The sequence below is a fragment of the Carassius gibelio genome, chromosome A6, assembly GCF_023724105.1.
Source record: "Carassius gibelio isolate Cgi1373 ecotype wild population from Czech Republic chromosome A6, carGib1.2-hapl.c, whole genome shotgun sequence".
In the NCBI taxonomy this organism is placed as follows: Eukaryota; Metazoa; Chordata; class Actinopteri; order Cypriniformes; family Cyprinidae; genus Carassius; species Carassius gibelio.
In genome coordinates, this window is record NC_068376.1 from 9,746,989 (window position 1) to 9,760,024 (window position 13,036).

The following is a 13,036-nucleotide window of genomic DNA, read 5'->3' on the forward strand; positions in this document are numbered from 1 at the left end:
CTCGTGATTCTTTAGCTCCGCCCACACGTCAAGCCTCCAGCCGGTCGTGTTTTTCCAGGAAAAATCGGTACAGACTATCTTTCTCTTATGAATTTAATAAAACTAAAGAGTTATGAAGGATGCAGTACTACTCTATATGTACTCAAGATTAACAGGATATTGAGTGAAAACTAGCATTTCACCCCCCCTTTAAGGGTTAAAAATATCAATACCAGATGATTTTGCATTCCTGAGGGGGGGGGGGGAAACCATAGCTTATCAACATGTATCAGAAAGTATTAAATTATATAGTATAAATATAATACATATTTATACATAGAAATTGACAGATTATTGTGTTTGCTGTGAAACTTGCACCAATGAAATGCACAGGAAGCTGAACATAGATTTTTGCTTACAAAAGTAAAGTATGAAAAGTCTTAAGAGTAGGCACAAGAAAAAAAAGAACCTAGTTGTCAGCGAGAAGAGGTTTTCACAAGGTTATGGTTTAAAACACATCTGTCAAAGTTTTTACACAACTTCTCTAATAATGTGTAATGAGAAAATGCGATATTACTGGTGCATCTACATAAAATGTGAATATCATGGAAAAGTTCTTTATTTTTTGTATCAAAGCAAACTTTCTTTTATTCTAGATTCATTGCACACAAACTGAAATATTTCAAGAGATTTTTTTGTTTTAATTCTGATGGTTATGACTTACAACTTAGGGAAGTAAAAAAAATTAATATTTTCTCAAAGATCAGTCAAAAAACGATTTACAAAACAGAAATGTTCAAGATCTCCAAAGCAGGTTTATTTATGCACTCAATACTTGGTTGGGTTTCCTTTTGCATGAATTATTGTTTTAATGCAGCGTTGCATTGAGGCGATAAGGCTGTGGCACTGCTGATGCCCAGGTTGCTTTGATAGCATCCTTTAGCTCCTCTGTATTGTTTGTCATGTTACTTATATTCCTCTTCAGATTACCCCATAGATTCTCTGTGAGGTTCAGGTCAGGTGAGTTGGCTCGCCAATCAAGCACAGTAATATCATTTTGGCACTGTGGGCAGGTGCTAAAGTCCGGCTGCAGAGTAAAATCAGCATCTCCATAAAGCTTGTCAACAGATGGAAGCATTAAGTGCTTCAAATCTCCTGGTAGATGGCTGCATGGACCTTGGACTTGATAAAACACAATGGAGCAACACCAGCAGACATCACTGCTCCCCAAACCATCTCTGGCTTCATAACTTCACACTGGACTCTGGATTCTGTGCCTCTCCAGTCTTCCTCCAGATTCTAGTCTAGACCTTGATTTCCAAATGAAATGCTAAATTTACTTTCATCTGAAAAGAGAACTTTGGACCACTGAGCAGTGACTCTTGATGTGCTGACTCCGGCTTCAGTCCACTCCTTGTGAAGCTTTCGCAAATTCTTGAATCTGCTTTTCCTGATGATCTTCCCAAGGCTGTGGTCATCCCTGTTGCTTCTGCACCTTTTCCTACTACACTTTTTCCTTCTAGCCAATGAATATATTTTAATATATCACTCTGTGAACAGCCAGCCCTTTCAGCAATGCAGCAATGACCTTCTGTGGCTTACCCTCCTTTTGGAGGGTGTTGATGATTGTCTTGTGGACAACTGTCAATTCAGTAGTCTTTCCCATAATTGACGTTAAATATTCTAAACTAGCCCAAGAGGTACCCAGTATTTGTACTCAAAATTAATAAAACTAATCAAGCTCAAAATTTAATTTTCAAATTATTTTGAGATACTGAATTGTTTATTTTCCTAAGCTATAAGTCGTAACCATCAGAATTAAAATAGAAAACTCTTTAAATATTTCAGTTTGTGTGGAATGAATTTAGAATATAAGAAAGTTAAGCTTTTTATTTTATTAAATTACAAAACATAAAGACCTTTTATTATAGATACAGAATGTTGTGTTTATAAAAATAGCACTTATATATTGTAGCATTATATATTTGTGGAATATATTCATTTTATACACAGGTGATCAGGGTTTCTGGACATCTTTCTTCTACTGTTCAGAAGTTGTTGTAACTGTGACTTTATCTTAAGGACTGTTCCACATCTGAGATCTGTGAAGCTTAATGTCTTTTAGAAAATTATCTTTAAAATATTCCAAGGGGACAATTCTTTTGTTCTTATCATGATGTTTATGTTTCCCAGACCCTGAAACAGCAAAGCTTCCCCATATTATGGAAGTCGATATCTACCAGCCACTGTTTGATTAATGTTCTTCAAAATATTTTCTTAACAGTAAAAAGAAACTCAGAAATGTGACAGCATTTTCATTTTTGGGTGAACTAATCCTTTAAAATCGCAATGAAACAGAATTAGAATTTCCATAAACTTTGCCATTGTTTTCTAAATGTTTTCATGCCCCCAAAATGCCATCGTCTTGCAAATGAATGGCCAAAATGTAAAAAGTTTTCAGTTTTTAGTTACTCCCCATAAATATGTGGAGATGCATGGGTCAATTGTTCACAATAAAATCTATAAGCATTCAGGAAACAAATTAACTTCTTTAAAATGTCAAGAAATAAGTTAACAAAAATTTATAATTTACAAACATCTCGGACCATAAAATTGGAAAACGAGTAAATATTAGAAACGTTTATTGAACAATTACATTTCGATGATGACAAATGGAACAAAGCAAATTCTATTTCAGTACAAAAAATGGGGTTGTAGGAGAGGAAACATAGCAGTAGTCATTTTCTCTAGTCCATCCTGGCCTTCAGGGTGCGTGTGGTTATCTTATCCTTCTCACTGTGAAAACAAATACACCAATTAGCTCACTGAATTCAACTAGAAATGTAAAAATTAAACACTTCCTCGTCTTGAAATTCATTAATGAATCTGTACCATGCATTACTACATTCAACTCGGCAATAAATCAAACAAAAATAGCTATACAATGAATAAAGCAATTTAATGTTCAAAAAGTTCAGTACAAATGACAATCTTGATTCAAATCAGTTAACGTAGTTAAGAGTTACTGATTGCCATTGTTTAACTAAGGTTGATGACAGCTGAAAATATATATTTACATGACATGAACAATGACTCCCATTCCAGACACTGCATCCCTGTCAACAGCATTCAGCATGGCCTGTGAGATGGTCTCAAATAAATCTTCTGGTTTCTAGAAAACACAGTCAACAGCACAAGTCCATAAGATTACCAGACCAAGATCAGATAAATCAGCCTTCATGTCCAATACAGTTACATAGTCTTGTTCTCTCCTCTACTTACCATGTCAGGTTCCCACAGGGACTCACACATGCCATACATCTGCTCTGAGCAAGTTCCACTCACAACAAAGTCTTCTGTCACCATTGGGCATCCAATAAGGTCAAGGGAACAGATGAAGGGTTCAAAGGTCTTTGGGTCCAGACCAGCAATCACAGGCTCAATGTAGTATGGCCCAAACCTGAGACAAGGACATGACAGGTTTCAATTCTGAACACAGTGCACACGGGAATGTTGCAAAGAAAGACAAAAGTGCTAAACATTACATATCAGGGCAGTGTCTCGAAACACAGCAACACTACACATTTTCCAAACTCTTCCTAATCTAACACATCTGATTCAACCCATCAGCTCCTTAGTAGAGAGATCAAGGTCATTCAAAATACGTACTGTTGGTGTGCTTCAGAAACGGCTGAAAAACACTGTTCTAGGGATGGGTTGCATGACTGTCCACATCTGATTAGCTGATTTAGATTTTGACAGTGTTCTATGCTTTGTAGCAGGTCTGCAAGTAATGTCAACATGAGACTTGCTGATTTCTGCATTTAAACCGGTATTATGCTGTAGACACACAAAACTGTTACAGACACTGCAATGGTCGTAATATGATGTAACACTTCTTTTTTTTACATTTACTACGTCCAAAATGTCAAAATGTGTATTCGTTCTTCCCAACTGTACTGCAAACCTGCAGATTTCAATGTTGCATTCTTTTAATTTAGCTAAGAGGTCACAGTGTGACCTCTCAATCTTCTATTGGTCACATGTCTTGCTGTGTTTTTGAAATCTGAAATGCAGCAAAATTGCATGCACACTGATTAGTATTATAACAACGCACCGACTAGTTGATTTAGAAAGGTAAAGCCAAGCTAATCATACCAAAAGAACATGTTAGCACCCACTTACTCCCATAAAGCACTGTGACGACAGAGTCAATACTTTTATATTTCTCCATTGTTTTTAATTTGAGATTGTAGTTTGCAATGCTTCATGGGATTGTAGTTTCTCTTCTTTATTAATGCCGTTAATTACAGCACCTTTCTCTGATTTTCAACAGAATACTCTGTTGCTTCAGATCAAAGTTTGTTATGTCGTGATTTCCTTCCATTTCCAGCAATGGTTTTCTCTTTGGTGCCAACGAACAGTGACTAGCAGGTACAGACATGCATTTTTACCTCCTCTCATACAGAAGGTTGGACACCATGCTCATGAAGGTCTTCGGCTTGATCTGACGACCTTCCTTCAGCTCATACAAGTTCAAGCGGAACTTCAGTCTTTGAGATCTAAAACAAGAGAGTAAGGTAAAAAGTTACAACCAAATACAAGTGTTATGTTTAATATCAAATGTTATAATGCATCTGACACTGTATTCTTACACTGTCTGTACATCTGTGGCAAGGCCTGCCAGCCCGATGAAGAGTCTGTCTCCCATAGGGAAGATTTTCTGGAAGTCGGTTGTAACCATCTGTGCCTGGATGCCAAACCTCCGATCTGATGCTATTGCTACGCATTCCTTACCACGCATTGCCATGACGGCTCCTCCATTATATGACATAATAGACTATGGGTAGAAAATTATAAAACAATAAAACTCAATTTTTCTATACAGTCAATGCATATTTCAAAAAGTTATATAGGCTTAAAAACTATTTGTTATCCAACTCCGCATCAGAAAAGCTTATGAAGGATAACACATTTGATAAAGAAAAGTTCTACTGAATTCCTCTTTTAATACCGATGCATTTATGAAAATTATGATATAAAATACGTCTACACACAAGTGCTCACCATCCATATTTAGCACAGGCAGGCATCCAAGTAACGTTACAACACTGTTAGTTTCGTTTTAAATATGATCGACTCAAATAATCCAGCTCAAATGTACACACTCCATAAAGCTTTTTATGCATGTGGAGTCAGTTTAATAGACAAAGAAGTTCCTTATTAAAAAGCAATATGAACTGCAAGTTAGGACAAATAATTTGATAACTATTTTCGTCTGGAAAGATGGGATGGCTAATGAGCTAACGTTACAGTGCTAATATAGAAGAATACATTAAACAAACACACTTGATTCTTCAAACCTGTTCACTTACCATGATGGCAAATGTAAAAAGCAGGCACTGATATGAAGAACTGGTTTAAAGATTTTATTATGTTGTGCTGAAAATAAAGCCGTAGACCGGGTAACACACGGTGACTACACACTTTCTTTCTTTCAAGAGCTGCTAGTCGTTCCTGCTCCTCACGTCATTTCCTCCAGCCGCGGTTCCTACAGCGCCCCTGCTGGACAACCCCCCTACTGCAACATTAAACTCGTTTTCGAATCCTACCCATTTAAATATATATAGAAAAACTTATATTAAAATTTTGTATGTTGTCTGAGGGTGGCATCATCTGAGGTCTTCTTAGTGGATGGCATCATCTCTTCTCCGGTGTTTGGTCATCTCAGGTCTTTGTAAGGGCTGGACCCAGACTGAAGCTTGTAGAAACAGAATAGAGAAAAATTTGTTTAACTGCTGTTCCAACTAAGCAAAAAATTATGTGTTCAACCCAAGCAAAATAATTTTAATGTGCATTTGATCATATGTAACTGGAATAGGGGGTTATGAGATACATTATGTGAATGCTTGGCTAAAGAGATATGTGTATTTTATCTAGATTTAAACAGAGAGAGAACCCTGAACATTATCACAAAGTCTAATCCAGAGTTTGGGAGCTTAATGTGAAAAAGCTCTACCTTCTTTAGTGGACTTTGCTATCCTAGGAACTACCAAGAGTCCACAGTTTTGTGACCATATAGGGAATGGTATTGATTGTAGCATGATAGAAGACTAGTTAGGTTAGAAAGAGCTAAACCATTTAGGACCTTAAAAATAAGTAGTAATACTTTGTAACTGAAACAGAACCTAATAGGTAGCCAGTTAAGACTAAAATTGGGGTAATATGATATTTTCTTGACCTGGTAAGGACTGTAGCAGCTGCATTTTGGACCAACTGTAGATTGTTTCTTGAAGATGTAGGACAACCAGCTAGCAGTGTATTACAACAGTCCAGTCTAGAGGTCATGAATGCATGAACTAGCTTTTCTGCATTAGACAAGGGTAGCATGTTATGTAACTTTGCAATGTTAGATGGAAGAATGCTGTTTTTGTACAGTTTTTTTTTTCTCCGAAATGAATACGATAAAATTATTGGTCATCTAGTCTTTTATATTTTTAACACACTCTGTTAGCTTAGATAATTTAGAAGTTTCATCTGGTCTTGTTTAAATATATATTTATATCATCAGCATAACAATGGAAACTAATCCCATATTTTCTAATAATATAACCAAGGGGCAACATGTATATTGAAAATAGCAGAGGGCCTAGGACAGATCTTTGTGGCACTCTACTTTACTGGATTTAATTGAGATGATTCCCCATTTAAATAGACAAAGTGATAGCAATTGGACAGGTAGGATCTAAACCATCTTAAAGCCTGCCCATAAATACCTGTATAGTTTTGTAATCGATCTATGAGCATATCATGGTCTATAGTGTCGAACGCAGCAGTAAGGTCAAGGTCATTTGTCATTTTAACAAGTGCAGTTTCTATGTTATGATGGGGCCTGAAAATATATAGATATAATTGCTAATATATAATAAACCGAAAAGCCCAAACCAAACATGACATGATTAAATAATTTATTATTGAACAAATCCAACAGATAGCAACACATTAGACAAAAATCAATATGCCCACATAGCATCAGACACAGAAACATAAAATGTTGAGCTTTTACATTCTGAATACAAGGGTATGAGACATTCAGTTTTTTTTTTTAATTCTATTGACTATTTTAACACATAATGTTATGTAGAAGAATTTGTGACATTTCTGTAAAAAGGTTATTGTGTATTTTGAGTCAGTTTAAGTATTAGTTTAATTACATTGAAGTAAAAGCTGCAGTAGGTAACTTTTGTAAAAATATATTTTTTACATATTTGTTAAACCTGTCATTATGTCCTGACAGTAGGATATGAGACAGATAATCTGTGAAAAAAATCAAGCTCCTCTGGCTCCTCCCAGTGGTCCTATTTCCATTTGCAGTTACAGACCACTCCCGGTAAGAAAACAACCAATCAGAGCTGCGGCCCGTAACTTTGTTTGTGTTAAAAATGTAGAAAAATGTATATAATAAGCGAGTACACCATGAATCCATTTTCCAAACCGTGTCTTTAGCTTGTCCAGAATCACTGGGGTGCACCTATAATAAGTGTTTATATTTGGACTATTTTAGATTGCTTAGGGGGTACTGCGGCGGAGTAACCCAGTACCTTTGTGATTCTTCATAGACATAAACAGAGAGAAGTAGCTCCAGCTACAATGTTCTTCCGCAAGACGCGAGCAGTTCTGTTTATTAACCGCTAGAGCATCAGAAGTTACCAACTGCAGCTTTAACATAAGAATCAACAACATAATCAGGACAACAGCAGGGAAGATGGTTAGACTATTTCTATTTAAATATAGTAATTTTTTCAATATGTATTTAACTATGTATAATATTAAATTACGTTTTTCAGCTTAGTTCCCACTGAAATTTGGCAGGTGCTTTGAATTTGTCTTTGCAAACAAATATTTGGAAAAAACTTGGTATATCATATAAGCATCTTTATATTTCTCAAAATATAGAAATATATTAGAATATTATAAATGCTTTTTTCCATATATTTTAAATATGTATCTTTTATATAATCCTCTAAAATAAATAGTTTAATAGAAGACAAATATTTAGAATACATCTATACAGTTAAATACTGAGATTTTGTAGCTATTATATAATTTTCACAGAATGTTCCATTTAAAATTACATAATTTATCTCACTAAAGAGTAAATTACTATACTTATAATTAGCTTTCATTGATGTGTAGACTCATGCACAGTGTATAAATATATCTATTAATTGCAGAGGATGTCCCATGATTGCTTAAAATGCTTTAACTCTTGTTGTCAGGAGTTCACAAACAAATGTAAGTTAAAGTTATTCAAGAAACAATATCACAGGATATCTTTTCCCACTTTCTGTTAAACTAGCAGAGTATTCAAGCTGGACAGTCGGGATGGTGTACTTAGGACGGGGAGGGGAGGAGGAAGAGGGGAGCAGGCTAGGAGTGGAGCTTGAAGCAGCAGAGGGGGTTGGAGAAAGACTGCTTCTTACACTCCCGTGATATTTCCTGTCTTTATTCTCATACTGAGAGGAAAATTAAGCTATGGTTATATAAGCCGTCATATAACTACATGCATTCAATTTTAAAGACATGCTATCTCCACTCAACACTCATGCAATGCACCCAAACATACATAATAGAACCTTTCATATTCAAGCACTTACCACAGGGACATTCTCAGAACTTCCATAACATTCTGGCAAGGGTTATAAACAAATGTTCTTCCGGTAACTTTAATAGAATATTTGTTCAAAGCTATTTGGTCTTAACAATGGTCTTAAACTGTTAGCACAAAAAACATTAACTATGCATTGTTAACAGAATTGTTTTTTATTGAAACGTTTTAGTTAGATGTTTGTCTTACATTTTTTAACATAACTATTTTTTTCAGAATGTTCAGAGAAAATTAAAATGTAACATTCCCATAATGCTCACAAAACGTTCCCTTAATGTTTACATAACCAAGAAAAAATTTCCATAAAAAACTGCACAGTCTGAATGTCATTTCATTTCTGTTTCATAAATTAATGGGGATGTTATCAAAACATTCTTACAACATATTTTTTGTAAAATAAACTTTGTAATTTTAAATTGAGGATGTGTGTAACCAACAACTCTGCAAGCTTTCATTTAAACAATGTGTTCTTATTAATGACAGTGGGGTAAAATCAGACCTGTGGCCATCCTGGTTTGTGCTGGGCAGTTTTGATGCTAGGTGATGAGGACTCTGATGCGGCAGAAGGAGAGTGTCCTCCTGCAGAATGGCTCAGCTTCCCAACCTCTGTGAGCCCTGGAAGGCCACTGCTGGGGCTGGGAGTGGCAGTGGGAGATCTGCCAGCCGGTTCCTGCTGGGTCTCAGTGAAAGTGACAGACCTCTTTTGGTCAACATGAGCTGAAGAAAAAATGATAGATTCATTAGTATACATTATTACCTCATGCAGTTTACTGGGAATCAAATTCATAACTTTGGTTTTGTTAACACTAATCACTGCAGTCGGAATTATAAGAAACTCTACTTGGTTGCGCAGGCAAAATATTAAAACCTCTATTAAAACAGATGTCCAAATGAGCGTACCGGAGAGATGGCGGTACGCTCAAGAGATATATTTGGAAGTGGCGGTACTGAGTACCGGTGCGTACCGGCCCACTTAAAGCATTGAGCAGGGGGTCAAATAAATAGTTCCTTCCACTGTATATATATATATGTATTGTTTAAATATTCATGTTTAATGTTAAATCTTCTGCACATAAGAGTTACTGATATTCATTTTCTTTTTCAAGTTACTGTAGATAATGCACAAACAACACGGACCCCTGTCGAGTGGTTTACTCTTAGGCTGAATGCCCCTGCGGGTTGTTGAGAGTCTGGCTCCTTGAAGTCCACGAGACTCATCCTGTGCCCTCTGTATAGACAGCAGGGGTCGCCGTAGCTGCAGGACAAAATGCTTCATATTAAAGGGGTTATATGATGTTGCTAAAAAGAATATTATTTTGTGTATTTGGTGTAGTGAAATGTTTATGCAGTTTAAGGTAAAAAATAAAAACATTATTTTCCACATACTGTACATTATTGTTGCTCCTCTGTGCCCCGCCTTTCTGAAACGCATCGAATTTTACAAAGCTCATCAGTCTGAAAAGCGAGGTGTACGCTGATTGGCCAGCTATCCAGTGCATTGTGATTGGCCAAATGCCTCAAGTGTATAAAATGTTACGCCCCTTCCTATACTGTGATGCTATGTCCCAGCTTGATGACACAAAAACAATAAAATCCCTTACAATCGAGGCATTTGTTGTATCCAGTGGGAAAATAATTATCAATATCGCGCCACGTAAATGTAAAACCTTGTTGTGATTGGAGAAACGACAAACAACAAGCCTTACTACACTGCTCAAAACACGCGTTTGAATCGTCAGTGGCAAATTCTTTTAATATGAAAACGTACTTACAGACTGTGAGTCAGAAGCGCAAGAATGTCCTTGCAAAGTTGGAACTGCAGCACTTTATAGAAACAGCCTTTGTGCCACAGCCGGCATTGTAAGCTACTCTCCCAGGAAACAGTCCTCTGTAAAATGTGCTGCACACGTTGGAATATTTGAGTTGAACTGTTCTGGGACAGTGTTGTTGATACAACTTAACCACTGATTTCTAGTCGTGTCCTCTTTTGAAAAGCCAAACAAAGTAGTTTCGCTTTCACACCAAAGCGAAACTACGGCAGCAGCAACAATACTACAGCAAGAATAAAAGTTACTTCTTCTTTCTTTGCATTTGGGCGGTGTTATGCAACTCTTCCCACACAGTGACATAGACATGTGGGGGCGTGTTTAAATGAGCCATTTTAGGAAGTCATGGTCAAGTCTTAACTTTTATATAAAGTTTCTTTGCAACTTTAGGGATCTTATCTATGCATGAACAGCCTGTAACACTCCAAAGAGAAAGGAAAACTTTGGATCATATGACCCCTTTAATGCCTAAAATAATAGAGAATACACTAAAAGCAATAAATAAATAAAAACAAGACTGTGTTCTAAGCACTCACCTGCCTAAGTCCTCTCTTACGACCGAGTGGTGGCTGGATAAGCAGATTCTGCTGTCCTGGTTAACTCTGCACGCTGGTAACCCTGCCGAGTAAAACCGAAGGACAGACAAACAAACTGAGCTGATGAGCTTGAACAGCCCGAAGAGCTGAACAAAGTCCCTGTTAAATCATCATAATAAATTGGTGAGTTAAGAAGAAATGTGTCCCATCCACAAATCCTCATCAGTCCATAGCCCTCCACCAATGAAACACAGCAACAGGGACGAATCAAGAAAGCATGAATCACAGGTCAGAACCTGCAATGTTATCCACAAAAAAAGAGCCATAGAGAATCTGGTATGGCAGTATGAGCAGGAGGATATAAACATCCAATATAAACTAAGCCACTTTTGTACAAGAATTTGTCAGATTCATGTAATGTCAGATCAGAAAATAAGTCTAATTGTCTATTTTAATCCTGCTAGACCACACCCCCCAGTCCCACAGATTGGCTCCCCAAAGAGGAACTCCAAATTGAGCAGCAAAAAGCCTGAAACATGATTGGATACTATGACGCCATGAGGCTCATTGGAGATTACACGACTACCACAAAATGATAAAACATAGGCAGGCATCACTGTCCCTAGTCGAAAGAGAGAGAGAGAGAAAGAGAGAGAGAGAGAGAAAGACAGAATGAAATAGTGACTTGGAGTTAATGAGAAGGGAAAGAGAGAGATCCTAGTGATAAATCAAGTCCAAGGATGTGATGAACAGTGAAGGCAGGCTCAGCCCCGGCACACAGATGGTGAGACACTGCACACACAGGGCATCACACTATACCTAGGTTACCCTCCTCCAGAAGCCCCTTGGATTCATCTAGCACATTGGGTTCACTGTAGAGTTGGGCAGGGAACAAGATTAGGGGAATAAAAAGAGAGACATGCAACCCCCAGCTGTAGATCAGCCCTCTCTTAAAGGGTCATCAGATGCTACATGCACTTTTACAAGTTTTTTTTAAACTGAAATGTGTGTTGGCAGTGTGTGTACACAACCGCCCTATAATGATAAAAATCCACCGTCTTTTTATCTGCTAAAATCTTTACCCCTTTCTCAAATCGAGCCGATCTCAGATGGCTGTGTTTGTGACGTCACACAGACAGGCCCCTCCCATGATAGTTTGATTGACAGTACCATTTCAGCACAGACTGGACTGGTGTCTTACCTTAGACCTGCCCTGAGTGAGCTGTCATCAGTCCACCATTGTTTCACCACCGGAGCAGATGTAGACAAGGATGACTCCTAAGCGATTGTGGTGATTTGTTCTTGGATGAGCCGCTGAAGACGCAGTGGATTACATTTGTTTCTGAAGGAAACGCACCCCCGATCTACCTAAATGCATCTAATGAGGCTAAATTAAACAGTCTCTCTGAGAGCGGCTTTGAAGAGAGGAGCAGGGTCAGCAGAGCTCATTAATATTTAAAGGAAAATCCTACAAAACGGCTTGCTCTGAAAAGAGCTGTTTTTGACAGGGTGAAAAGATGTTCAACTGAGAAGTTTTAACCAAACTATGTTACAGCCTTTTCATCAATACCCTGAAGAATCATACCAACTTGTGGAAAATGGGCACCTGATGACCTCTTTAAAGGGAAAGATATGGTAAGATTGGATAAATAAGACTGTTACAGTTTTCTGTCTGAATGAGCTCAAGTTTTTAAGAGGGCTGTTTGTTTACCTGTGACTGGGCAGCATTGTGCTAATGCCTGGTTCAGGCTGAGCAGCAGCCGACACAGAGGTGTGACTGGAGAAACGCCGCTGCGAAATGAGTCTGGGGAGGAAAGCTTCGTGCTCACTTACCACGCTGGGGATGCTAATGGAGTCATCTGAAAGCAACAGAGTAAAACTTTACATGGATCATTAAACAATGCATCTAAAATTCCTCAGCAATAAAAGCCATAAATTTTACATTAAACTTACCATGCTGCATGAAGTCATTTTTTAAATTTAATTTTATGCAAGGTCATGTAGGTTATGCAAGGTGAGTGCTTTGA

At 37.4% G+C, this 13,036-nt stretch overlaps 1 protein-coding gene and 1 long non-coding RNA gene across 2 annotated transcripts; both read right to left on the reverse strand.

Annotated features, from left to right (window-relative positions):
* Positions 1 to 2,604: 2,604 nt before the first annotated feature.
* Positions 2,605 to 5,522, reverse strand: LOC128015442 (proteasome subunit beta type-3). The gene is made up of 6 exons (XM_052599271.1): positions 5,355 to 5,522; positions 4,635 to 4,819; positions 4,434 to 4,541; positions 3,262 to 3,439; positions 3,057 to 3,151; positions 2,605 to 2,775 (listed from the first exon to the last, which is right to left on the reverse strand). Exons 1-6 carry the CDS (start codon positions 5,355 to 5,357, stop codon positions 2,727 to 2,729), a joined length of 618 nt encoding a protein of 205 aa, XP_052455231.1. The 5' UTR covers positions 5,358 to 5,522; the 3' UTR covers positions 2,605 to 2,726.
* A 101-nt stretch (positions 5,523 to 5,623) lies between these two features.
* On the reverse strand, positions 5,624 to 11,584 carry LOC128015443 (uncharacterized). Its single transcript, XR_008183902.1, has 3 exons — positions 11,010 to 11,584; positions 9,147 to 9,364; positions 5,624 to 5,740 (listed from the first exon to the last, which is right to left on the reverse strand). It is a non-coding gene; the product is annotated as an uncharacterized LOC128015443 (long non-coding RNA).
* Positions 11,585 to 13,036: the final 1,452 nt, after the last annotated feature.

Excerpts from the sequence above, each read along its gene's own strand:
- LOC128015442 (XM_052599271.1), bottom strand. Across the intron at positions 3,440-4,433 it reads AACCTTCTGTATGAGAGGAG|GTTTGGGCCATACTACATTG; the intron begins GTAAAAATGCAT and ends TCCTTGTCTCAG. Across the intron at positions 3,152-3,261 it reads CCCTGTGGGAACCTGACATG|AAACCAGAAGATTTATTTGA; the intron begins GTAAGTAGAGGA and ends TGTGTTTTCTAG.